Genomic DNA, 27,538 nt, shown 5'->3' on the forward strand with positions numbered 1-27,538 from the left:
TCTTATTTCATTTGATTCTTTTCTTTGATGGTGGAATGACCACTAAGGATAGGCATTCAAAGGAAAGGCATTCGGCTGACCTTAAAACCAATATCATCTGACATACATTGACTCAAGCACCATTCATTCCATTTACAAATAAATACTTTTATTGCCTTTTTTTTTACAATGTAGAACCTGAATGTATAGTATAACATTTATAACTACTGTTTTATCTTCCTTTTAAAACAACTGGCGATGGTTTACACAGCTGGTTATGCATGAAATATATACTAAATTAATTCAGAGCTCTGGGAAAACAAAATATGATGCATAATATTTAAAGAATTTCTAATCTATATATTCTTTTTGCATGGTAAACCTTTGCATATTAAAAAAAAACGCTGCAGAGATTGAGATTTTAAAAGTTGTAAATGAGACACTTTTAGAATACAGTCACCTTTTCACTCTGAAGTGCATAAGTGATGCTTTGGTGATATTGGGCCTTGGAGTTTTTAACAACCGTTTTGGTGGCGTATCCATCAAATCATCCATGTTTAACACACTACTTAAAACCTTTCTTTGGGGGATGAAGGCTCTATGGAGAATACTGAACTGTTAATGTTTTCAGGTCATTAAAGGAAATCTAAGTTTATTTGTATAGTATTAATGTGCCGATATGTTTCTACACAGCCAGTGTACAGTCTTCCATTTAGTAGAATGTGTTAAATATTTGGACATTTCTAAATCAATTTCCACCTCAATGTACAGTTATGCTTTTATTAATTTCAAAAATATTATTTATATGATTATGATTTATATGTTTTGAACCCCTTTGCATATGGTTCATTAAATAATAAATAATTGTTTTTTGATGACATTAATTCATATTAATGTCATACAGTATTTTTATACGTGGGAACCGATGATGGCGACACATATTTTCCCTTGTTCACTATCGGACATAATAATAAAGAACACCGGAAGCTACATATTTTTTCCTGCGTTTAGGGTCGGACATAATAATAAAGAACACCGGAAGTTATTCTATTGGCGCCAATAACGAAGCTGACTTGGCGTTTATCTGGTGATTCAGGAAAAATAAACATTATTATAATTATAATAATATTATATATCATCTGGCTTCACTATGTCCTTTCAGTACAGATTTGGATAAAACGAGTATTACCGTTGCTGCTCCTCGGGGCGTGTTTGCCGAAAGCCGCTGTGCTGCTGCTTTCAAGAAGCTTTAGCGTCAACACGGAGCAGCTGAGCTCCTGTCAACCACTCGGTGGCTTCGTTCATCACCGACTCTCTTTATATTTAGGCTTAATTCTCAGGTTTGTCGAATATTGCCAAATAGTTCTATATTTTCCTAGTTAATTTCAAGGTTTATTGTATATTGTCGTAGATAGCTATCTGTCTGTCTGTCTGTCTGTCTGTCTGTCTGTCTGTCTGTCTGTCTAACTATCTATGTCATAGGCCTTATTATTTGCCTCATTGAAGCTCAGTTTGACACTTAAACATGTGTTTTTACTTTCACTATCATGATATGTATTTGTATTTTTGTGATCATACGATACAATACATTGGACTTGTTAATCCTTGATGCTTTCATGAATATAAAACAGTTTATGTTAACAATTTGTGATGCACAAACATGCTGGCGGCAAAGTGAAATATTTCACTTATTGTTAGCACCACAAGTGACGTGTTTCTTGAGTTTGCCTGCACAGCCAGTCAGCTCACAGGCCTGCTGTTTCACCCGTTTCCACACAGGTCCAAAATGTCTAAAGGAGACAAGGAAGGTTTTATAGTGAAGTTCGTTGAAACAAGAGGACAGAAGACAGACTCTGCAGTTAAGGCATATGAGGTAAGCCTCTTCCCTCCTTTGGAGCCCAGAGTCATGGTATATACGTTGACAATCAAACCACTTTGATATTCGGTGTCTGTAATTCCATTTACACAGCAGAGATGTTTTTGGGTTCCCACAGGCCATTTTGGAGCTGCAGTCTGACAAGTATGTAAAGACCATCGACGAGGACACAGCTCTGCAGCTGGAGCACAGAGATTCCCCCACAAAGTCTCTGTTTGTCTTCAGCAGCTTTACCAGCCCTGCCTTCCACCACTGCAAGAAGGTCTGCATCAATATTCCAAAAGGGCCAGGGGATAAGATGAGATAACACTTTGCTAATCACTCGAGGGGGAGGGGGGTTTTCAAGTCTTGACAGTGCAAGTCAAGAAAGGGATGAGATGTACGATGAAATGGAAATAACATACGTACATATCTGTCAACAAAGAAGGTTATATTGTTTATGACTTCGAGACAAAAGGTTTTCAAATGAATTAGCTTGAATATATATAATACTATATGTGTGTATGTATTTAAATTGCCTGATTATCTTATTATCTGAAAACAAGCTTCATTGTCGCTATCGCTCTTTCTCCCTCACTCTGTGCAGCTCGGCTGCAGAGTGGTCAGTCCGCTGGTGGTACTGTTCTGCTTGCAGCAGCAGCGCTGTGTCCCCAAAGCAGAGAAGCCGGTGTACAATATGGCCATGGCTGATGTCACCATATCCTGCACCAGTCTGGACAAGGCTGCTCGGGTTCGTCACTGCTGGTTGTTGTCGTAGCATCACAATGCATTTTCGGATGCTATGATTTTGTCCGGATGTAGTATGTCATCCTGGAACTTTTCATATACTATTTGATACATATTACAGTTTCAGACATACTAAAAATGCTCATATGCCCACTTGGCGTACTAAATAGTGTGCTAGCATGTGATTTTGGGCATATTGAGTACTGCGTTATAATAATTGCGGCATTGGAAATAGTAATTAAAACTGTTTGTGTGTCTGCAGACTGAAGTGATGGACCTAGTTCAGCTGATGGGCGGACGTGTCTACCTGGACCTCAACGTGTCCGTCACTCACCTGATCGCGGGTGAGGTGGGCAGCAAGAAATACCTGGTAGCCGCCAGCCTCGGCAAGCCCATCCTGCTGCCCTCCTGGGTCAAGGCCTGCTGGGAGAAATCCCAGGACAGGTACGTGCAAACCAGGGGGCTCATCATGTTTGGAAGTTTTTGTCAAGTTGGCAACAGTGCATCAGCTTTTGGTTACTGACTGTAGATAATTTTATAAGTGAGTGAGATCAATAGATAAATGGATAGATAAATAGTTTGTGTCAGTGAGTGATTTTCACTTTTCATTTAGAGTATGAGTCCTGACACCTCCCCCCCCTCCCCCCAGTCTTTTCAGGTACACGGACCTCCACCTGGAGCCGCATGTCTGCCCCGTGCTCCTTGGCTGCACCGTGTGCGTGACAGGCCTTTCCAGCGTGGAGCGCAAGGAGGTGCAGCGGCTCTGCCAGCAGCACGGGGGCAGCTACACCGGTCAGCTCAAAATGAACGAGTGCACCCACCTCATCGTGAGCGAGCCCACGGGTGAGCGGGTTTAACCTTTGGAGTCAAAATGATAAATTATGCAGGATGGGTTAGTTTATTTCAGTCCAAAACAAAACAAAAGTTAATTAGAGCAAAACATTTCTGAATTTGATGGGCAAAATCTTGTTAATTTTATTTTATATTTTTTAAATGTGATACCTGGCAGGGTAATTTGTGTTATTTTGCACAACATTTGAAAAAAAACATCTTACAGGGCCATTAAATTTGCCTTAGTAAATTAGTGATGACTAAACTAATGGAAAATACTGTGGGCCTGAATGATTGACTAATAAAGTTATCCCTAGAATTCCTTGACCTAGACCTTGTACAGGGTGGTTCTGGGCGACATGTAAAGGTGGAGGATGACTTCATGTGTTTGTGTTGTGTTGTGTGTTTTTTTTTTTTTTGTTTGTTTTTTTTCCTTTTCTTCTCCGTAGGCCAGAAGTATGAGTGTGCACGGAGGTGGAACGTGTACTGCGTCTCGCTGCACTGGCTTTTCGACACCATAGAGAAAGGCTTCTGTCAGGACGAGAGTCGGTACAAGGTGCAGAGCTCTGCACCTAAAACCAGCAGGCCGCACACATCCACACCCACCGGAAACAGTCGGAAAGAAGGTTGTCTGCATTCTTTTTTTTTTTTTTTTTTATTTTTTTTATAACCTCCAAAGTTATATAATGTGACTTATATCTAATACATAACTTATGTAGCACCTTTAGTTGTGGCATTTAAACCCAACACCCAGTAACTGTACATGTTTGATTTGTTTGCTCCTACCCTGCAGAGGCTCCATCTCTGCTCAGCTTGAGCCACATCTCAGGGAACAGCAGCATGACGGTCAACGACACAGCGTTCACCAACGCCACCTTCAGCAGACTTGACACTCCAGACCCTGTGGATGCTCTGGACCTCACCACCTGCCTCGCCGATGACTTGCTGGACGGCTGTAAGGTAAAGTGGGCGATTCCACCTTCTGTCGGTGGCACTGTTACCACTTTTACTGGTTTTTATTAAGAAATGACAACTAAATTCATGATGGGGTGAAATATGACCGAGAAATTGTTCGCCCCGTTAAGTCTGAAATGTTTGAGGGAGTTTTATGAGAGAAAAGAGGAAGGAAACCATTCAAAAAATGTTTTTAAACAAACAGCAGGCAAATGCCTTTCCAGTGAACATGCAGAGGAGAAAATAAACAACACAATTTAAAACTTTGAAAATGCTCTGTGATAAACCAATAAATATAGCAACTTATGGAACAATACATTGATTGCCCTATTCATGCTCCTTTGCTGGCTTTGTGCGGTTCTCCTTCGATCGTGATTGTAAACGTGCTCTGAGCGGGCTGTGAGTCAAAAGATTTGCTGATACCAAATCCTGTTGCGATTAAACTGATTTATTTGTGTTTCCTCTTTCACCATGTCCCGCGCAGCTGTATCTGTGCGGCCTGCAGGCCAAGAAGTTGGAGAAACTGCGACGAGTGGTGAGTGCAGCTGGAGGCCTTTGCTTCAACCATCCCAGCGAGGAGCTTACACATGTGGTGATGGGGGAGCCCGACCAGGACCTGAAGAACTTCCTGTCCAAAGCTGCCCTCAGGTGTGAACCAAAAAATGTGTATAAAGCATCGATACTCCGATACGGTTCAGTTGAATTGTTTTAATTTCTGAATCTTAAATTGCAATATTGATACTTTGGAAATTATGCAACTAATTTACGCTTACATTTAATATTACCATAGTCACAAATCAAGTTGGATTATTAAAGTAAATGTATTCAGTAAATCAGTGAATTTATCTGGTTATGAGATAATCAGTCTTTCAATCTTCTACCCTCTCCAGGCCTCATGTGGTGACTGTTCCCTGGCTGCTGGACAGCTTCTCCAGAGGCAGCCTGCTGCCAGAGGACGGCTACCTCCACCCCAGCTGCCTGCCCCCCACTCCTGCTGTTGTAGCTGTGCGCACCCCTTACACCCACACCTCCTTGAGACCCAGCCTTGCCTCAGCCAACACCCCCACTGCCAGCCCCAGCACCCCCAAACATCAGCAGGCGGACGAGGACCTGCTCTCTCAGTACATGGACGACGACCCCACTGTCGGTAAGGATCCTGTAATGACTCCTGATCTATTATGTTGTGATATTAGGAATTAGGAATTATTGTATTTTTATTTTCCTAAATTAAGAAGAAATAAATTAAATAAAGAGTCATATCCCCTGCTTTATTTTCCAGTGGAAATGCCCCCACCAGCAGATGTCAGCAGCAGGAGGTCCAGCCGCGCAGCAGCAGAGGTCCCATCGGACTCCTGGGCCCCGGAGCAGACCAACGGAGCGGCTTCAGACTCCACCCTGCAGGGGGCCAGCGAGGCCGGCCTGTTCGCTGCCAAGCGCTTCCTCCTGGTGGGCTTCGGTACTGAGGCCGAGGCCCAGCTCGCCCTTATTGTGAGAGAAAACGGAGGCAAGGTGCTGCCGGGCCGCACCCGAGCCGTAGCGGACTACGCCGTGGTGCCGCTGCTTGGCTGCGAGGTGGAGGCCACGGTAGTCGAGGTGGTCACAGATACCTGGCTGGTAAGAAGAGTAGTGGTGTACTGTGAGTTCAGAAATGGATAATATTAACATTTTACAGGAATAAATTGAGATATCCTAAAACATGAAAATTCAAAATGGTAATCCTGAAGATTATTTTGTTGCGTATTTATATTTCCTCCCTCTATTTTCTAGCCTGTTAATCATCAGCACAGGGGACACATCACCTCCAGTTGTTTTATTTAAATTCTGTCTGTCCTATTCCTCTCTGCCAGGCCATGTGTGTGGACAGGGAGTCTGTCCTGCCTCTCGCCTCCAACCCTCTGTTCACCCCCATCGCCGTGATGGAGGGCAGCTCTCCTCTCGGAGGCTGCGTTCTCTCCGTCAGCCAGTTCACCGGAGCCGAGAGGGAGTCCCTGGTGGAGCTGGCCAAGCACCTCGGAGCCAAGTAGGGAAAAGGACTTCAATAATATTTTATAATAATTTTTATTATTATTATTCTTTTTTTATTTATTTTTATTTTTTAAACCTAACCCTTATTAAAAGGTTTTTTTTTTTGTTTGTTTTTTTTTCTCTCCCCCACTATACACTCTTGAGAACAGTAACTAAAGCAGTTGGTAACTACGTATTTTTCCCTCTGCTGCAGTGTCCAGGACTACTTTGTGCGTAACGCCAACCAGAGGAAGGGCATGCTGGCCAGCACCCACCTGGTGCTGCTCACCCCTGAGGGCACCAAGTACCAGGCAGCCAAGAAATGGGGGCTGCCGGCCGTCACACGGCGCTGGATCCTGGAGTCAGCCAGAACGGGCCGCCGCGCCACTGAGGAGCGCTTCCTGGTGGACCTGCCGCCCTCACCTGGTGTGTGTGTGTGTGTGTGTGTGTGTGTGTGTGTGTGTGTGTGTGTGTGTGTGTGTGTGTGTGTGTGTGTGTGTGTGTGTGTGTGTGTGTGTGTGTGTGTGTGTGTGTGTGTTCAAAATGTGATGCTATTGACAATTTGATTGGAGCATTTTTGCATCTGTGAATCCCTTGTTCTCAGAGTTGACTGACTCCCATTGATCCGTTTTGCAGAGAGCGATGACAGTTTTGTCAGTGGATCCCAGAAACCGGCGTCGCCACTGCCGGTGTGCTCCTCCCCGGAGTTCCCCTTGTTGGGCCCCCAGAGCGGCAAGGCCATCACCCCTCTGGACTTTGGGCGTTTCCAGAGTAAGGCCTTCCACTCTGTGCTGAAAAAGATGAACCTCAGCGAGGAGCCCCACACTCCTGGAGCAGGGCAGGAGGGCGTGAGGAAACAAACACTACTGAAAGAGGCCCCCCAAGAGCTGGACACGCCCTCCCGCTTCCTCAGCAGAGGCCGGCTGTTCAGACCCTCCTTCGACGTTCAGGTCTCACTCAAAGCCATTGCAGTAGTCCAACTGACTTGTAATAAACACATCCATTATCTATCATAGGCAACAGTCACACTCACTGAACACCAGCTTTATACTTGAGACCTAATATGATTGGACCTAATTTGATTTTAGATAAAAATAACAACCTTTTTGATCTTGAGGTGAAGTTGTGGTCCTTGGAACAACAAAGAGCAGGCTGTGGAGAGGAATGATGAAATGGAGCCTATTAAAGATTTATAAAAAATAATTAACAGCCAGTTAAAACACAACATTGAGTAATGTTAATGTCATAAGGAGTTGTGAATCCACAGTCACATGAATTTTGCTTTGTGTGCTGCAGTCCTGGAAAGGTCTTAAAATACATAGCTGCTGTAGTTCTCAACGTGGGTTACAAGCAAAATGATGAATAATTAAACTTAACCATTATCTCATTAACAAAATGTTACCACCATTGATCATAGGTCGACTATTATCTCCTTTACTATAGTATAAACACTAAATAGTATCTAACAATAAACATTTTCTGAAATTGGGGTCCCAAAGACAAAATCCTATCAAATGTGACCTGTGGCCTGATATGTATCAAATTGAGTTGAGGTCCTTGATATCAAAATGAGGGGCCCATACAGATGAACCAGTAAGATGACACTTTATTAAAGTTATTTATCTCATCTGCATTGGCTAAAAAGTAGATCATTACTTTTGGACATTTAGAGGGGGCAATGCTGACATACCATCTCCACCACTTTGTCTAGGATGCACTGGAGGCTCTGGAGACTCCAGGGGGGAGGGCCCAGCCGGAGAGGAAGGTGGAGACCCCGCTGACGGTGCTCATCAACAGGAACATGAAGGTGGCTCTGGCCAACAGCACCCGCAACCACACGGCGGACCTGCAGGCGCTGAGTGCCAGTCCAGATCTCAGCAAGAGGACTGAGCAGGAGGTATATATACACACACACACACACACACACACACACACACACACACACACACACACACACACACACACACACACACACACACACACACAGCGTTGAAGGTCACCTGGTTTTTCTCAGTCTATTTTAGGACTGAAACTTACGATTCCTTTCAACATGGATTCAATCTGACATTTTATGCATGATGAAAATGCTTTTCATTGTACCATCTGATGTATGTTACAAAAATATATCAGACCAAATTCAGTCTACAGAAGTTGATTTGTGACTATTGTGCTGTGAAAAATGGTTTCATAACTTCCAAACAAAGTATAAATATTAAAATGTTCAAATCCATTCAGAAATTGAAATGATTGAATTGAGTTGCATCAGAGTACCTTTTTTCTGTTGAAATGGATCACAGCATGGATCTTGATATTCCAATACGTTCATCACTAATGGTACGGTCACACCGCCGGCGACAGGGCCCCTGTGCAGATCAATACCAAAAGTATCCATACTACTGATACTACATCTCTTTTTATAGATCGATTCTAGCATCGGTAGGATCGGTGCCAAAACGGGATCAGTTTCCCTCAATATATTTCCTCACTTGCACTTGCTTGGTACCCGTCACTGTGTGGTGAATGAGAGATCCTTTCCCGGGCACACGTTACGTGAACGCCCATGCGCAGCGCAGGCAGAAAGCTGTTTTGCGAAACCCCGCCCCACTGTTGCACAGAGCGTATGCTCGCTTGTTTATTCAAAGTTTATCAATATTACATGTGTCACGTGTCCAAATCGCACCAAATTCGACACTGGGTCCTTGGGTCCTCAGCAATACACTGGCCAAGTGTGAAGTAGATCGGATGAACGGTTGTGAAGATAATTGGAGGATATACAGACTTCACAAGAGATTCCTTCCTTTATAGCTAGATGGGTGTGTACTTTTTAAAATTAAAATGGTGGAGGTGTTTACCTCGAAAAATAAACGACCTTGAAAAAAAATTCATAAATGGTGGAAGGGGGATGGTAGCTCAGGCAGTAGAGCCGGTAGTCTAGTAATCCAAAGGTCGCTGGTTGGATCCCAGGCTCCTCCTGCTAGCATGCTGTAGTGTCCTTGAGCAAGACACTTAACCCCTTATTGCTCCTGATGGCTGCGTCCGTCGGTGTTTGAATAATTGTAAGTCGCTTTGGATAAAAGTGTCTGCTCAATGACTAAATGTAATGTAATGTAATGATAAATAATCTTGCCATCCGTCCCTTTAAATAAAGAAATGTCCTTATTGGAGAAACATGAAATGACGTGTTCCTTATTTTATTGATATTTTAAGGGACTTTTTCATAAATAAACCAAAAACACTAATCATGAACAATACGCAGTGGACGGGGCATCCAATTTTCCGAGGATCCGACAAGTTTTGGGCTATTGTGCAAAATTCCAGTCGATAGCTGGGGGGCAGTGATCGTCAATTGGCGATTTTAATGTGGTAATTGCGGACTCCCCGTTACAGAAGTGCAGGATTTATTATTTACAAGCAAGTATTTACACAAAAACATAATTTTTTATTTTTTTTTTTTACTAGAAAAAATGAAAGTAGAAAATGATTAAGGAACCAAGTAACTAACTAAGGAAACAAAATAAATCACAATGTTTCTCTATGATATTATATTATATATTGCTATATTATTATCACAAGATTTCGCCGTGAGCTTGTTGATGATGGTCGCCCCGCCAGCTGGGTGAAGCCGAGCGCTGTTTAAATGCATTGCAGCCTGTCGCTTTGCAGCGCATGTACGCCGGCGGTTTGATCGCACCTTAACTCTGGTGTCTGTGTTCAGGTCCCTGAGAAGACACGACCCCCCCTGGCTGGAGTGGTGATCTGCGTGGGAAAGAAGCTGAGTAAACTGCAGGGGGAGCTGAACGCCACTGCTGCCTCACTGGGTGCAGACTTCAGGTATTTTGGGGGAACATGTGACCGACCAAACTGTACAAAAAGCTGGCCGTGTCTTGGCTCCTCTCGTGGTTCTGGGCCTCGATCCCTGATAGGTTTGCGATGTTTTGAAACACTCTAGCTCCAGAAATATGGTGAGTTTTGAAGGAAGTGTTATTGTAATACCTGCTATTGGTGTAGATCAATTGTTGCACAGTGTTCTTCAGACGATATCCAAGAATTTCTTTTCAGGGAATTTTATAGAATATATACTGTATATAGTGTTTATACTATATATCTACATATATACTGTGTATAGTGTTTGTACTGTATATCTACATATATACTGTATGTAGTGTTTATACTGTATATCTACATACGTATATACTGTAGATAGTGTATAAATCAATCAACAATTATTTGAGCTCTAGTTTTTCAAATAAAACTCCCTTTTAATGAATCATGATAAGATATGCAATTTTTTCAATGTGATTTCTGAAATATCAGACACGATATTAGGATATTTAATATGATTATGCTGTGCTTTAAAGTGTCATTAGTTTTAAAAGTGTATCTCCGTACATTGCTCAGGTGGGCTTGTGACGACACGGTGACCCACTACATCTACCAGGGCCGAGTGGGGGACAGCACCAAGGAGTACAGAGCGGTGAAGGAGAGAGGCCTGCACGTGGTGTCCCAGCACTGGCTGCATGCTGTAAGTTCACCAGAGTGTACACAGATGACCTGAATAGCCCCAAAATGTTGAGCTAAAATTAAGGAGCTTTCCACTATTTACAATAATGAAGCCATTTGTTAATCTTTGAAGCTATTATTCCTACTCCCCTCTTAAAATCTTTCAGACTTTTTTTTTTATACTGATTAGATGGTTTGAAAGAGGTTATAATGAATAATATTATTAATACAAAAATATCATACTGATTACAATAGATTACCATACAGTATCATGATAATGTTATTACTCTATTATGATTCAGTAAACTGTAAAACATCTCAGTGGTTGGGTTAGTTTGGTCCAGGCAGTACTGTAATAATAAGTAATTAATCACACAATTTTCCATAATTAATCACAACCCCCAAAGAGAGGCTTGTAATTATCGATATTTAAACAGACATGTTCTGAGCAGCACACAGGTGGTTGCAAATCTCTAGCTATTACGAGTGTAGCTTTGTGCTTTTTCTAATTAACAATGACAGCCACATGAAAAATGTAACACTGACCATGTACAAGAGAGCTCAGTATTATATATATTTTTTCCAGTTGGTTCAGCTTTCTTTTTTTTTTTTGGTGTACTTTGTTTTAAAAAATATTCCTTCAGTGTTTTCTCCTATACACAGATTTGGATCTGTTTTAAAGGTGATTGCTAAATCGAAAATGGTGTCAAATAGTAATTTTAGCTAAAACTAAAATGACCTGACCCTGACAGCCCTACTTACCAATTCAGTCTAAATATTGAGTTTGAGTGCACGGCCTTGATCATGACCCTTGATTCTACATTGTCCATTTGCAGTGCGCTGAAGAGCAGAAACACGTCTCAGAGTCACTGTATCCCTTCACCTACAACCCCAAGATGAGCCTGAACCTCAGCCAGATCCCCGAAGGCACCCAGAGGTCCCCGCCTTTCTCCCACACCCAGCTCCGAAACCTCGCCGAGGCCAACGGCAGCAAGGTGGGTCCCCCCCTCTGAGTCAGTCAGCTTCAAACCCTGGCGCAAGGCACCTGGTTCCTGCTAGTTCCTGTAGTGTCTGCAGTGTTCCCACGGGTCCTGAAATTTCTGGAATGTCAGGGAATCTTTCCAAGCAAGTCATTGTATTAATTTTAGTGACCTGGGTCATTGAATATCATGGATCTTTTTTTCAGCTGTAATTTCACTATTTGTTAAAAAAAATAATAATAATAATTAAATATTGTTTTGTCAAGATGTTCTTTTTTTTTTTTTTTTTCAGTCCATGTATTTGTCCGGTTGAAAGCTAATTAACCTGCAGCATCTGGTGAAATATGGCAGCTCATTTTAATTGTTAGTATTTTATGTGAAAATGTTACGCTGATTTTAAAAACAACCAATTAAACATTTGTCTCAAGTACAGTGGCTAAAATGTATATGATTACTTATTTGCTGGACTTTGAATTATGGAATTTTGCTGAGGAAATATCAGGGAGTTTGAAATAAAGCTTTGTGGACACGACGGCCCGTCTGTAAATGTTTGCGTCTCTATCCACAGTCTGAGCGAAGCAGCACAGAAGCCTCAACACCCGGTCGTAGAAACAATGACGTTCATCCAGAAGAGACACAGGACACCACGGACAGCAGAGGTGCTTCTCATCCCTCATTTTGTTATTTTTTTTGTTTTTAATTATAACCACTACCAATAAATTAAGAGTCACATGTAATCACTTCCTATGACAATACACATTCTGCATATCACAGATAGAAACACTTAAGTACTCAGCTTTTTTTTCCTAAACATAAAGAACATTCTAAAAGTTATAATAAAAATAAGAAAGAACGGACTGTGCTTTTACTTGGGTTCCAGTCATAAGTCCATCAAATAAACGTTCAATTCAACATATAGGAGAGACTGAAAATAGTTGTTGTTATTATCATGACATTGTAGGATTATCTCTCTCCTGGATCTGTCAGAAACTCTGGAGATGAGGGAGAATCTCCAGCGCCAGCTCCAGGAGATCATGTCGGCCACCAAGCTGACCGCGGGGCGGCGTGCGTCGGGCCGCCTCGCTCTGCGCGGCTCGGGGGGCGTCGACTCCGGCCCCGACACCCCCGAGGGCCAAGGGAGCCGCGTAGGACGCAGCGGAAGCAGGCGCACGCTAGAAGCTCTCAGGTGGGAAGGACTCGCTCCTGGAAACTAGTGATCCGAAAAAAGAAGATCCAGCTGCGAGTACTGACCGATAAATCGTATTTTCATCACCATCGCCATATGAACAGGGGTGAAAGACACATCGCGAAAGACTGCCTGAAACGCGAACAACATGAAAAATCTTTTTATTAAGTTAAAATGATTTTCTTTCTTTTATTTTTTATTCATCTAAGAGAACGACGCCATCCGCGATCGATTAAGTAGTGACTAGTTCTCTGTTGCTCTCCGGTTCAAAACGCTCCAAAAACAGGAAGCGATGCTGCGTTCATGGGAACTCAGAAAACTTCAATTCGTGTTGTTTTCCTCCAGATATATATATATTTTTTTATTTCAAGAGAAGCTTTTGTTGAGTTTAAAAGAAAATATTTTAAAGGGAGCAGGGGAAATCAAACTTAATTTTTTATAAGGTCTTATTGAAATCAGAATCAGAAATACTTTAATCCCAGGGGGAAAATACTAAAATGAAATGTATTTATTTATTTATTTATTATTCAAAGACTTTCATTTTAAACTGCATTGTTTTTTTGTTTGTTATTATCTCCTTTTTTTCCAACATCCAGGTTTATCCTAGTTTTTTCCCTGAGACGATCTCATTTTTCTCCAAAGTTTGTCGTCTTCTGATCAATTTATTATTATTATTTTTTTTCACTTGGGATAGTGGGGATATTTTTCCATCAGATGATTAATGGCCACAACTTGCGCCTCTTCTTTATCAAATTCTCTGTTGCTGCCTTTCACTTCTTGCCTGTTTTTCTTTTTTTTTGCATTATTGGCGGCAAAGGCAGACCCTGCTACCAAACAGTGGAAACGTCATATAGAGGAGCACATGCATAACATAAAACAAATGAATGGCTATATAGCTGTTTCTTCATTTTGATTTGGTCACTATAGCAATAACCAGCACTACCCACCTTGTCTTACAGTATTGTAGAAAAGCCTAAATCCATTTGTTTCCCTCCGTGCAGAGTGCCCAGAGAGCCTGCCGTGGACCCGAACACGGAGCCGTCCCAGAGCGAACAGATAGTTTGGGACGATCCCACGGCAAGGGAAGAGAGGGCCAAGCTGGCAGATAACCTGCAGTGGCCCGGTAGCCCCTCCCAGCACTCGGAGCCCCCACCCAACACCAGAACAGAGACCACCACTCCCTTCAAGGACTCCCTGACTGACTCAGAGCTGGTGGAGATGGGTAAGATCTGCCTCTCAGGTGTGGAGACAGGGTGTCTGCAGGCCTGCAGAGAGTTCTTACCATGTCCTTGAGGTGCTTCAAGTGTTTCGTCCTCAGAAATTCAAATACTGAAATCCCTTTAAAATACCCCCTTTTGTGTTGAAGTGCTTGAAAAGTGCTTGGAGGGAAAAAAAACAAAAAAAAAAAAAAACCTGCAATCATTGAAAGCCTGCCTTATGCCCTCTGGGTTTGTTATTCAAATCATAGCGTAGTAAAAGCAGTTCTAGAATCCCTCCATGGTCCAGTTGTGACGCCCACGTGTCCATTGTAGGTGCTTTCAGGGGTGGACAGGGGTCAGCATGGACACTGTGAGCTCCCATACGCAGCAAGCTGCCCTGCACTGTGTGTTCTACACCTTTCTATCAGAACACCATTCACTTTTTCAACACTTTGTGCTACAGTAGTTCTTCTGTGGCATCGAACCAGACGGACTAGACTTTGCTCCCCACGTGCATCAATGAGCCTTTGGCCCCGTGACCCTGTGGCCGGTTCACAGGTCGTCCTTCCTTGGACCGCTTTTGCGAGGTACTAACTAACTGCTGTCTATTATCTATATATCTCACCCCGAGAGAGAGATATATAGATAATAGACAATGAGACTAAGATTATATTTTAATTAATATAAGACATTAGCCTGAAGAAGTAGTTGCCAAGTCAGCAACCTTGCCTCAGTTTTTGGTTGTCTGGACTGACAAAATTGTCGAATTTTACACCCACACACCTCTACCACCCACTCCCACTGAAATCAACTTACTAGGCCCCCTTTGAATTTCACAATAGGACCACGGCAATAACATTAACTGAATGCTTTAGGTCGTGACTAGTTTGGAGTAATATGATAAAGAGAAGAGCTGCATAACAGTCACTGTCTTCATTCTTTTCCAACCATTGTGCTTTGGATTCTCACTGCATTTCACCTTGTAAACACTAGCTGGCCAATGTGATCCCTCTCCCCAGCCACCGCAGCAGCGTGTGATGTCATTGACCAGCAAATGGGTCATAGGGTCGCAACCCCTGGAGCAGAGGAGCCGGAAAACGACATCCTGACTCCTAAAGCTCCCAGCATCGCCTTCCCCCTCGCCAACCCCCCTGTGCCGCCAGAACCGCAGGTACACAGGCACAGGAACGTACGCCATCGGAAACTACGGGTTCTATGCACTGCAGTTATGGTGTCAAATCACATGGAACGTAGAGAAACATTTCATTGTTTTCAATGAAAAAATACAACTCAAGGTTTTTGCAGTAACTGTAAATGTGTAGAGTAATTATTATTTATGTTTACAATTTTTGTTTATTTTGTCAAAGCTGACCAAAGATGATCATCTGATAATTTTATTGCATACCGTTTATCTCCTTAAAAAAAAAAAATTTTTTTAAAAAATAAAATTAAAAAAAAAGCGCCGTTTTGTTTTGAAAAGTGCAATATAAATATAAAAGTTATTATTAACTGATATATCATAAATAACATGGAATTTATTTTTCATTACGCTCTTTAAAGAGATGCTTGAATTTCACTTTTTTCACAATTTCACAATTTTCTTTATCACAGGGTTCTTACCATGTCCTTGAGGTGCTTACATTTCATCCTCAGATTTAGAACACCTTGAAAATAGGTGCTGAATTGTTTGAAAAGTCCTTGAAAACCTGTGATATTTCCCCTGGTTTTGTCATTCAGATTGTAACGTCATAAAACATTTCCATAATCGATTTTACGACAGGTTATGCCAGGGATATATAAATATAATCCAGCATGGTTGGAAAGAAAGAGAGGTTCTTAAAATGTAGTTGAAAGTCCTTGAATTATATTTTGTAATGCTAGAATGAACCCTCTTATCCCTTGATAAGATTATTAATTAGAGAATAACTGGTCTCAAGCTGCACTTTTTCTCTCTCCCTCCCAGGATGTGGAGGAGGAGACGGAGCCGCCGAGGTTCCAGCTTTCCTCCCTCAGCCCCCAGGAACGCATCGACTACAGTCACTTGATCGAGGAGCTGGGTCAGTCCTAAACACCAACACCAACACAACACAAACTGGATCTGCAGCCGCATCTAATATGGCGTCAAGTCTCTGTGTCTGGTAGCGAGTATTTTTTCCACTATATGAGAGCACTATGTATCCCTGAAAGAAAAGAAAGTAAAGGATCACTCAAATCCTGGGGCTCGTTCCAAACCTTGTAATTGTGTCCAAACCTTGAATTCTGATTCAAAGTTCTTTATAATATCTTACCTAAATCCATCATTTGCAAAGAATTACTTTAAATTGGCTCTAACGAGGAACAGATGGCCCCATGTCCTGATTTTCAACGTGCTCATTAGGAGGTAATGGATTATGCTTATTATGTTTAGGTGTCATTCCCACTTCTTCTTTTCTTCTTTTTTTTTTTTCTTTGTTTTTCACCCTTAGTTGAATTCCCTTTTTGTCTCTCTCTGTGGGTTCCCAATCTAAGAGGAGTTAACAGTTGGAGATGGGGAACGGCACCACATGGTGTATGTCAGTTCTGGAAGTATGAAGTGGCTTCGAGTGCGGTGACATCGGGCACAGGCACTTGGCTCCGCCCGCCGGGTACACCAGAGGGTGGAGCTGGAGAGATAGAATGGGTGGAGAATGTTCCTCCTCCAGAGGCAGAGGGTGTAGGACAGGTTGAAAACGAACACACTGATTTAATATCATGGGCTCGGGGTTATTACATCCGGGGACGGGGGCTCCGGCACCGGAGAGGCGGAGGGAGGGGCGGAATATATATATATATATATATATATATATATATATATATATATATATATATATATATATATATATATATATATATATATATGTGTGTCTGTCTGTCTGTCAATAACCCGAGGGTTGGTCCTGCGTGCCCTGCTGGCGTCTAGGGGGCGTGGTTCTGGACAAGCAGTCTTTCGACCCCAGCTGCTCCCACATCATCGTGGGAAACCCTCTGCGCAACGAGAAGTACCTGGCGGCCATGGCCGCCGGCAAGTGGATCCTGCACCGCTCGTACCTGGAGGCCTGCCGCTCCGTGGGACACTTCATCCAGGTGGGGGGACACATGCCGAGGGCAGCAGACAAGATCAGCTCCGCCCGAAAATGTACTCCCTGTAATCACTTTGTCGCCGTTTTATTTCCTTTTTCCCTTCCTTGATTTGTTCCTTTCTTCCTCATCCCTTCCCTCCATCCTCCTATTCTACTTACTCCATTCTTTTTTCCACTTTCTTCTTATTCCTCCTTCCACCCTTGTTATTTACCTTCTTGCTTCCTTCTCTCCTTTCTTCCTAACTTCTTCCCTTCTTTTATTTTCTTTTTTTTTACCTTTCCGTATTGGCTTCCCTCTTTTCTTCCTTTCGCTCTTTCCTCGGTTCCTCCCTTCTTTTTGACCTCCCGGGCCATTTCTACTTCCTTCCCTCCTCTCCTCCTCTCCCCCTCGCCTCCCTTCCTCCCTCCCAGGAGGAGGACTACGAGTGGGGCAGCAGCTCCATCCTGGACGCTCTTCCCTCCATCTCCTCGCAGCAGAGGAGGCTAGCGCTGGCGGCCATGCGCTGGAGGAAGTCCCTGCAGGGTCGCTGCAACCAGGAGGAGGTAGTGTTCACCGTCACAGTGTGGGCACAACCGCATTTCAACCAAAGTACAGGAACTGAATGAGGATCCGTTTGGACCCGGAACCTTCTCAAACAGGAGCCTGGGCCCCCTTGAAAAGTCCTAGAGATTATTCAAACCGGGAGGTTGTGATGCCAAACCTGCGACTTTTCCTGTCGCTGTATTTTCACTTCTGGTTTCTGTTTTCTTTTATAAACTTTATTGGTGACGACGACTTAAGCGGCGACTGCGAGCCAGCAATCGGCTGTTTTACCTGTTTTAAAAATGGCGTCAATCAATGTTGTTCAGTCATACAAGCTGAGACCCAATCATTCCCGTTCCCTGAAAAGTACCACGTCACTTGCAGGGACTTTTTTGGGACCTGGAACAATGCACCCGGAATGGTTTTCGGAACTAAATGTAATCCTCCTCTGGGGAAAGGAGGAAGTCCTTTTGAAATGCTTCAATAAAGTAGTTGAGGAACAAAGTGATTTCTTGTTCACAAGCCTGGTGATAATGGGCCGGTGCAGCTGAACACAGTGACAGTCTCTGAAATGTTAAATATAGATACAGATATTAAAATTCTCTTAGTTCTCTTTTTTTTATTTGAGGTTTCAACCAGTTTCTGTGAGATGGTTTGCTTCTCCACAGGGAGCCTTCAGCGGCTGGACCGTCATGCTGAACATCGACCAGAACAGAGAGTCCGGCTTCAGGCGGCTGCTGCAGTCGGGAGGAGCCCAGGTGGGTGTGGGTGTGGGTGTGTGTGGTTGTGGGGGTCGATTGGGTTGATTTGCCGCCACCCAACTGATGGAACCGCACTCAATCCCACATTCTGTTTGTTGTGACATTTCTAACATTGGTTTAAAATTCCCCTGAATTTAGATGAAATGTACGAGTGATGGAATCCAAAAGATCGGGATCTGCTCTAATAATAATAATAATAATAATAATAATAATAATATGACATTATTATTCATACCGGGAGCAGCCAGAGACGTTACTTCCTCTGCCCGTCCAAGACATTTAGTTTTTCTGTATTTTGGATTTGTAAACTACATTTGAGAAGGTGAACGCGTCAACGCTTTGACTTGGATTTAAGAAATAAATACAATTTGAGTGTGGAGCTCTCACCATGTCGTTCAAAAAAGAAAAAGAGAGGAACTATTAGCAAATGACAGCGGTGAAACACACTGCTGTTCCTCATCACAGCCTGCAAGCAAGATTTAAGAGGGAAAGGAGATAAAAGACATGATATTAAACTTCCGGCATCCAGGAAGTTGAAGGAGTCAGAGCGACAGGATGCAGTCGGCGTCCAGTGTTTCTGCTCCGAAATGAATCGTTACCTTGAGTTCTGTTTGATACAGCTTCAAGGCCTCAAGGCTTCAAGGACCTTCACTTTCTTTCACAACCCCCCACCCAGGTTCTGGCCGCTCCCTCCCCAGCTCTGTTCACTGAGGCCACTCACCTGTTTGCAGACTTCAGTCGGCTGAAGCCTGGGGACGTCAGGGTGGACATCTCAGAAGCCTCCTCCCATGGAGTGACGTGCCTGAAGCCTGAGTACATCGCAGACTACCTCATGCAGGTCAGTTGAAAAACAAACACAATGATCATAATAAAAACACTACTGGTCCCTGGGACTTGTATGACTTTTTTTTTTCCTGTTTGGTAACAAGAAAGTAAAATGAGTTGTTTTTGTGAAATGGTTTTCCTTGGGTCCTTGAGGTGCTTGAATTTTGTTCCTCAGAAATGTGAGGAGTGGAATACCTTGAAAATAGCCCCTTTTTGTGCTGAAGTGCTTGAAAAGGCGGTCATTGAAATCCTGCGATATTCCTCCTGGTTTTGTTATTCAAACCGTAGTGTAAAAAAACATTTCCAGAATCTGAATTTGGAATATATACTTAATATAATTTATGACCAATAATAATATTTGATAGTCAGACAAACTTTAACCTTATTTATCGTTATTCATTTGAATCATCTTTTAATTTTTTTTTATTTAACCTCTGCATATGAACACCGAAAGTTTAGAAAATGTATTCCCAGCCGCTTTAAAGTACAAAGGCTGCCGTGGTTTCATATGATTATTGTTGCCTACGTCGTCTCCAACCATCATCATGAACTCTGCCGACTGACGCAGTGCTGCGGCTCTACTCTGACTTCAACTATAACCTATGACACTATAACACTATAACCTACAACACTATAAACTACAACACTATAAACTATAACACTATAACACTATAACCTATGAAACTATAACACTATAAACTAAAACACTAACACTATAAACTAAAACACTAACACTATAAACTATAACACTATAAACTATAACACTATAACCTTTTAACACTAAAACACTAATACACTATAACCTTTTAACACTATAACACTATAACCTATGACACTATAACCTATAACACTATAAACTACAACACTATAACCTATAACACTATAACACTATAAACTACAACACTATAAACTATAACACTATAACCTATGAAACTATAACACTATAAACTACAACACTATAAACTATAACACTATAACCTATGAAACTATAACACTATAAACTATAACACTATAACACTATAAACTACAACACTATAACCTATAACACTATAACACTATAAACTACAACACTATAAACTATAACACTATAACCTATGAAACTATAACACTATAAACTATGAAACTATAACACTATAACACTATAAACTATAACACTATAACCTATGAAACTATAACACTATAAACTAAAACACTATAGCACTATAAACTAAAACACTATAGCACTATAAACTAAAACACTATAGCACTATAACACTATAAACTATAACACTATAACACCATAACCTATAACACTATAAACTATAACACCATAACCTATAACACTATAAACTATAACCTATGAAACTATAACACTATAACACTATAACCTATAACCTATAACCTATAACACTATAACACTATAACACTATAACCTATAACACTATAAACTATAAACTATAAACTATAACCTATGAAACTATAACACTATAACACTAGAAACTATGAAACTATGAAACTATGACCCTATAACGCTGTAACGCTGTAACGCTGTAACGCTATAACGCTATAACGCTATAACGCTATAACGCTATAACGCTATAACGCTATAACGCTATAACGCTATAACGCTATAAACTATAACACTATAACCTTTTAACACTAAAACACTATAACCTATAACACTATAACCTATGACACTATAACCTTTTAACACTATAACCTATGACACTATAACCTTTTAACACTATAACACTATAACACTATAACCTATGAAACTATAACACTATAACACTATAAACTATAAACTATAACCTATGAAACTATAACACTATAACACTATAAACTATAACACTATAACCTATGAAACTATAACACTATAACACTATAAACTATAAACTATAACCTATGAAACTATAACACTATAACACTATAAACTATAAACTATAACCTATGAAACTATAACACTATAAACTATAACCTATAAACTATAACACTATAACCTATAACACTATAAACTATGAAACTATAACACTATAAACTATAACACTATAACACTATAACCTATAACACTATAAACTATAAACTATAACACTATAAACTATAACACTATAACACCATAACCTATAACACTATAACCTATGAAACTATAACACTATAACACCATAAACTATAAACTATAACCTATGAAACTATAACACTATAACACTATAAACTATAAACTATAACCTATGAAACTATAACACTATAAACTATAACCTATAACCTATAACACTATAACCTATAACACTATAAACTATGAAACTATAACACTATAAACTATAACACTATAACACTATAACCTATAACACTATAAACTATAAACTATAACACTATAAACTATAACACTATAACACCATAACCTATAACACTATAAACTATAAACTATAACCTATGAAACCATAACACTATAACACTATAACACTATAACCTATAACACTATAACACTATAACCTATAACCTATAACACTATAAACTATAAACTATAACCTATGAAACTATAACACTATAACACTATAACACTATAACACTATAACCTATAACACTATAACACTATAACCTATAAACTATAACACTATAACCTATAACACTATAACACTATAACCTATAACACTATAAACTATAACACTATAACACTATAACACTATAACCTATAACACTATAACACTATAACCTATAAACTATAACACTATAACCTATAACACTATAACACTATAACCTATAACACTATAAACTATAACACTATAACACTATAACACTATAACCTATAACACTATAACCTATAAACTATAACACTATAACCTATGAAACTATAACACTATAAACTAAAACACTATAGCACTATAAACTAAAACACTATATAGTTTATAGTTTATAGTGTTATAGTGCTAAACTATAACCTATAACACTATATCACTATAACCTATAACACTATAACCTATAACACTATAAACTATAACACTATAACCTATGAAACTATAACACTATAAACTAAAACACTATAGCACTATAAACTAAAACACTATAGCACTATAAACTAAAACACTATAGCACTATAACACTATAAACTATAACACTATAACACTATAAACTATAACACTATAACACCATAACCTATAACACTATAAACTATAAACTATAACCTATGAAACTATAACACTATAACCTATAACACTATAGCACTATAACACTATAAACTATAACACTATAGCACTATAACACTATAAACTATAAACTATAACCTATGAAACTATAACACTATAACCTATAACACTATAAACTATAAACTATGAAACTATAACACTATAACAATATAACGCTATAACACTATAATGCTATAACACTATAACACTATAACGCTATAAACTATAACACTATAACACTATTAAACTATAAACTATAACACTATAACCTTTTAACACTAAAACACTAAAACACTATAACCTATAACACTATAAACTATGAAACTATGAAACTATAACACTATAACACTATAACAATATAACGCTATAACGCTATAACACTATAACACTATAACGCTATAACACTATAACACTATAACGCTATAACCTATAACACTATAAACTATAACACTATAACACTATTAAACTATAACACTATAACACTATAACACTATAACACTATAACACTATAAACTATAACACTATAACACCATAACCTATAACACTATAAACTATAAACTATAACCTATGAAACTATAACACTATAACACTATAACCTATAACACTATAACACTATAACACTATAGCACTATAACACTATAGCACTATAACACTATAAACTATAAACTATAACCTATGAAACTATAACACTATAACCTATAACACTATAATGCTATAACACTATAACACTATAACACTATAACGCTATAACCTATAACACTATAAACTATAACACTATAACACTATTAAACTATAAACTATAACACTATAACCTTTTAACACTAAAACACTAAAACACTATAACCTATAACACTATAACCTATGACACTATAACCTTTTAACACTATAACACTATAACACTATAACACTATAAACTATAACACTATAACCTATAACACTATAAACTATAACCTATGAAACTATAACACTATAACCTATAACACTATAAACTATAAACTATGAAACTATAACACTATAACAATATAACCCTATAACCCTATAACACTATAACACTATAACGCTATAACGCTATAACCTATAACACTATACACTATAACACTATTAAACTATAAACTATAACACTATAACCTTTTAACACTAAAACACAAACACTATAACCTATAACACTATAAACTATAAACTATAACCTATGAAACTATAACACTATAACCTATAACACTATAAACTATAAACTATAACCTATGAAACTATAACCTATAATACTATAACACTATAACACTATAACACTATAAACTATAAACTATAACCTATAACACTATAACACTATAACCTATAACACTATAACCTATAACACTATAACCTATAACACTATAACCTATAACACTATAACACTATAACACTATAACACTATAACCTATGAAACTATAACCTATGAAACTATAACCTATGAAACTATAACCTATAACACTATAACACTATAACCTATAACACTATAACCTATAACACTATAACCTATAACACTATAACCTATAACACTATAACCTATAACCTATAACACTATAACCTATAACACTATAAACTATAAACTATAACCTATGAAACTATAACACTATAAACTATAAACTATGAAACTATAACACTATAAACTATAACACTATAACCTATAACACTATAAACTATAACCTATAACCTATAACCTATAACACTATAACCTATAACACTATAAACTATAAACTATAACACTATAAACTATAACACTATAACCTATAACACTATAAACTATAACCTATAACCTATAACACTATAACACTATAACCTATAACACTATAAACTATAAACTATAACACTATCAACTATAACACTATCAACTATAACACTATAACACTATAACCTATAAACTATAACCTATAACACTATAACACTATAACACTATAACACTATAACACTATAACCTATAACACTATAACACTATAAAACTATAAACTATAACACTATAACACTATAACACTATAACCTATAACACTATAACACATAACACTATAACACTATAACACTATAACACTATAACCTATAACACTATAACACTATAACCTATAACACTATAACACTATAACCTATAAAACTATAAACTATAAAACTATAAACTATAACACTATAACACTATAACCTATAACACTATAACACTATAACCTATAACACTATAACCTATAACACTATAACACTATAACCTATAAACTATAACCTATAACACTATAACCTATAACACTATAACACTATAACCTATAACACTATAACCTATAACCTATAACACTATAACACTATAAAACTATAAACTATAACACTATAACACTATAACCTATGACACTATAACACTATAACCTATAACACTATAACCTATAACACTAAAACACTATAACCTTTTAACACTAAAACACTATAACCTTTTAACACTATAACACTATAACCTATAACACAATAAACTATAACACTATAACCTATGAAACTATAACACTATAAACTAAAACACTATAGCACTATAAACTAAAACACTATAGCACTATAACACTATAAACTATAACACTATAACACCATAACCTATAACACTATCAACTATAAACTATAACCTATGAAACTATAACACTATAACACTATAACACTATAACCTATAACACTATAACCTATAACACTATAACACTATAACACTATAAACTATAACCTATGAAACTATAACACTATAACACTATAACAATATAACCCTATAACCCTATAACACTATAACGCTATAACGCTATAACACTATAAACTATAACACTATAACACTATTAAACTATAAACTATAACACTATAACCTATGACACTATAACCTTTTAACACTATAACACTATAACACTATAACCTATAACACTACAAACTATAACACTATAACCTATGAAACTATAACACTATAACACTATAAACTATAAACTATAACCTATGAAACTATAACACTATAACACTATAACACTATAAACTATAACACTATAACACTATAACACTATAAACTATAACACTATAACCTATGAAACTATAACACTATAAACTATAACCTATGAAACTATAACACTATAACACTTTAACCTATAACACTATAAACTATAACACTATAACACTATAACCTATAACACTATAACCTATAACACTATAACCTATAACACTATAAACTATAACCTATGAAACTATAACACTATAACCTATAACACTATAACCTATAACACTATAACCTATAACACTATAACACATAACACTATAACACTATAACCTATAACACTAACACCATAACCTATAACACTATAACACTAACACCATAACCTATAACACTATAACCTATAACACTATAAACTATGAAACTATAACACTATAAACTATAAACTATAACACTATAACCTATAAACTATAAACTATAACCTATAACACTAACACTATTACCTATAACACTAACACTATAACCTATAACACTAACACTATAACACTATAACACTATAACACTATAACACATAACACTATAACACATAACACTATAACACTATAACACTATAACCTATAACACTATAACCTATGAAACTATAACACTATAAACTATAACCTATGAAACTATAACACTATAAACTAAAACACTATAGCACTATAACACTATAAACTATAACACTATAACACCATAACCTATAACACTATAAACTATAACCTATGAAACTATAACACTAAAACACTATAACCTATAACACTATAACCTATGACACTATAACCTATGACACTATAACACTATAACCTATAACACTATAAACTATAAACTATAACCTATGAAACTATAACACTATAACCTATAACACTATAACCTATAACACTATAACCTATAACACTATAAACTATGAAACTATAACACTATAACACTATAACCTATAACCTATAACACTAACACTATAACCTATAACACTAACACTATAACCTATAACACTAACACTATAACCTATAACACTATAACACTATAACCTATAACACTATAACACATAACACTATAAACTATAAACTATAACCTATGAAACTATAACACTATAACCTATAACACTATAACCTATAACACTATAAACTATGAAACTATAACACTATAAACTATAAACTATAACACTATAACCTATAACCTATAACACTAACACTATAACCTATAACACTATAACCTATAACACTATAACACTATAACCTATAACACTATAACACATAACACTATAACACTATAACCTATAACACTAACACTATAACCTATAACACTATAACCTATAACACTATAACACTATAACCTATAACACTATAACACATAACACTATAACACTATAACCTATAACACTATAAACTATAAACTATGAAACTATGAAACTATAACACTATAAACTATAACACTATAACACTAACACTATAACCTATAACACTATAACCTATAACACTATAAACTATAACCTATAACACTATAACCTATAACACTATAACCTATAACACTATAAACTATAACACTATAACACTATAACCTATAACACTATAACCTATAACCTATAACCTATAACACTATAACACTATAACCTATAACCTATAACACTATAACCTATAACACTATAACCTATAACACTATAACCTATAACACTATAACCTATAACACTATAACCTATAAAACTATAAACTATAACCATAACACTATAACCTATAACACTATAACCTATAACACTATAACCTATAAACTATAACCTATGAAACTATAACACTATAACCTATAACACTATAAACTATAAACTATAACCTATGAAACTATAACACTATAACACTATAACCTATAACACTATAACCTATAAACTATAACCTATGAAACTATAACACTATAAACTATAACCTATGAAACTATAACACTATAACACT

At 38.0% G+C, this 27,538-nt stretch overlaps 1 protein-coding gene across 1 annotated transcript in view; it reads left to right on the forward strand.

The window, feature by feature from the left end:
- Positions 1-1,194: 1,194 nt before the first annotated feature.
- Positions 1,195-27,538, forward strand: part of topbp1 (DNA topoisomerase II binding protein 1) — a 31,626-nt gene continuing 5,282 nt past the window's right edge. The window contains exons 1-27 of the mRNA XM_080020554.1: positions 1,195-1,319; positions 1,759-1,852; positions 1,974-2,117; positions 2,442-2,585; positions 2,844-3,025; positions 3,231-3,424; positions 3,862-4,038; positions 4,206-4,372; positions 4,851-5,014; positions 5,257-5,513; positions 5,646-5,980; positions 6,214-6,386; positions 6,585-6,796; positions 7,007-7,320; positions 8,082-8,267; positions 10,086-10,201; positions 10,769-10,892; positions 11,707-11,865; positions 12,419-12,509; positions 12,838-13,036; positions 14,038-14,258; positions 15,255-15,406; positions 16,199-16,292; positions 17,174-17,337; positions 17,745-17,876; positions 18,525-18,614; positions 19,294-19,455. Of these exons, the coding sequence (XP_079876680.1) occupies positions 1,766-1,852; positions 1,974-2,117; positions 2,442-2,585; positions 2,844-3,025; positions 3,231-3,424; positions 3,862-4,038; positions 4,206-4,372; positions 4,851-5,014; positions 5,257-5,513; positions 5,646-5,980; positions 6,214-6,386; positions 6,585-6,796; positions 7,007-7,320; positions 8,082-8,267; positions 10,086-10,201; positions 10,769-10,892; positions 11,707-11,865; positions 12,419-12,509; positions 12,838-13,036; positions 14,038-14,258; positions 15,255-15,406; positions 16,199-16,292; positions 17,174-17,337; positions 17,745-17,876; positions 18,525-18,614; positions 19,294-19,455 (4,440 nt within the window). The 5' untranslated portion in view covers positions 1,195-1,319; positions 1,759-1,765. The remainder of the gene's footprint in view (positions 1,320-1,758; positions 1,853-1,973; positions 2,118-2,441; positions 2,586-2,843; positions 3,026-3,230; positions 3,425-3,861; positions 4,039-4,205; positions 4,373-4,850; positions 5,015-5,256; positions 5,514-5,645; positions 5,981-6,213; positions 6,387-6,584; positions 6,797-7,006; positions 7,321-8,081; positions 8,268-10,085; positions 10,202-10,768; positions 10,893-11,706; positions 11,866-12,418; positions 12,510-12,837; positions 13,037-14,037; positions 14,259-15,254; positions 15,407-16,198; positions 16,293-17,173; positions 17,338-17,744; positions 17,877-18,524; positions 18,615-19,293; positions 19,456-27,538) is intronic.

Source organism: Zeus faber (assembly GCF_960531495.2).
Source record: "Zeus faber genome assembly, chromosome: 19".
Lineage (NCBI taxonomy): Eukaryota > Metazoa > Chordata > Actinopteri > Zeiformes > Zeidae > Zeus > Zeus faber.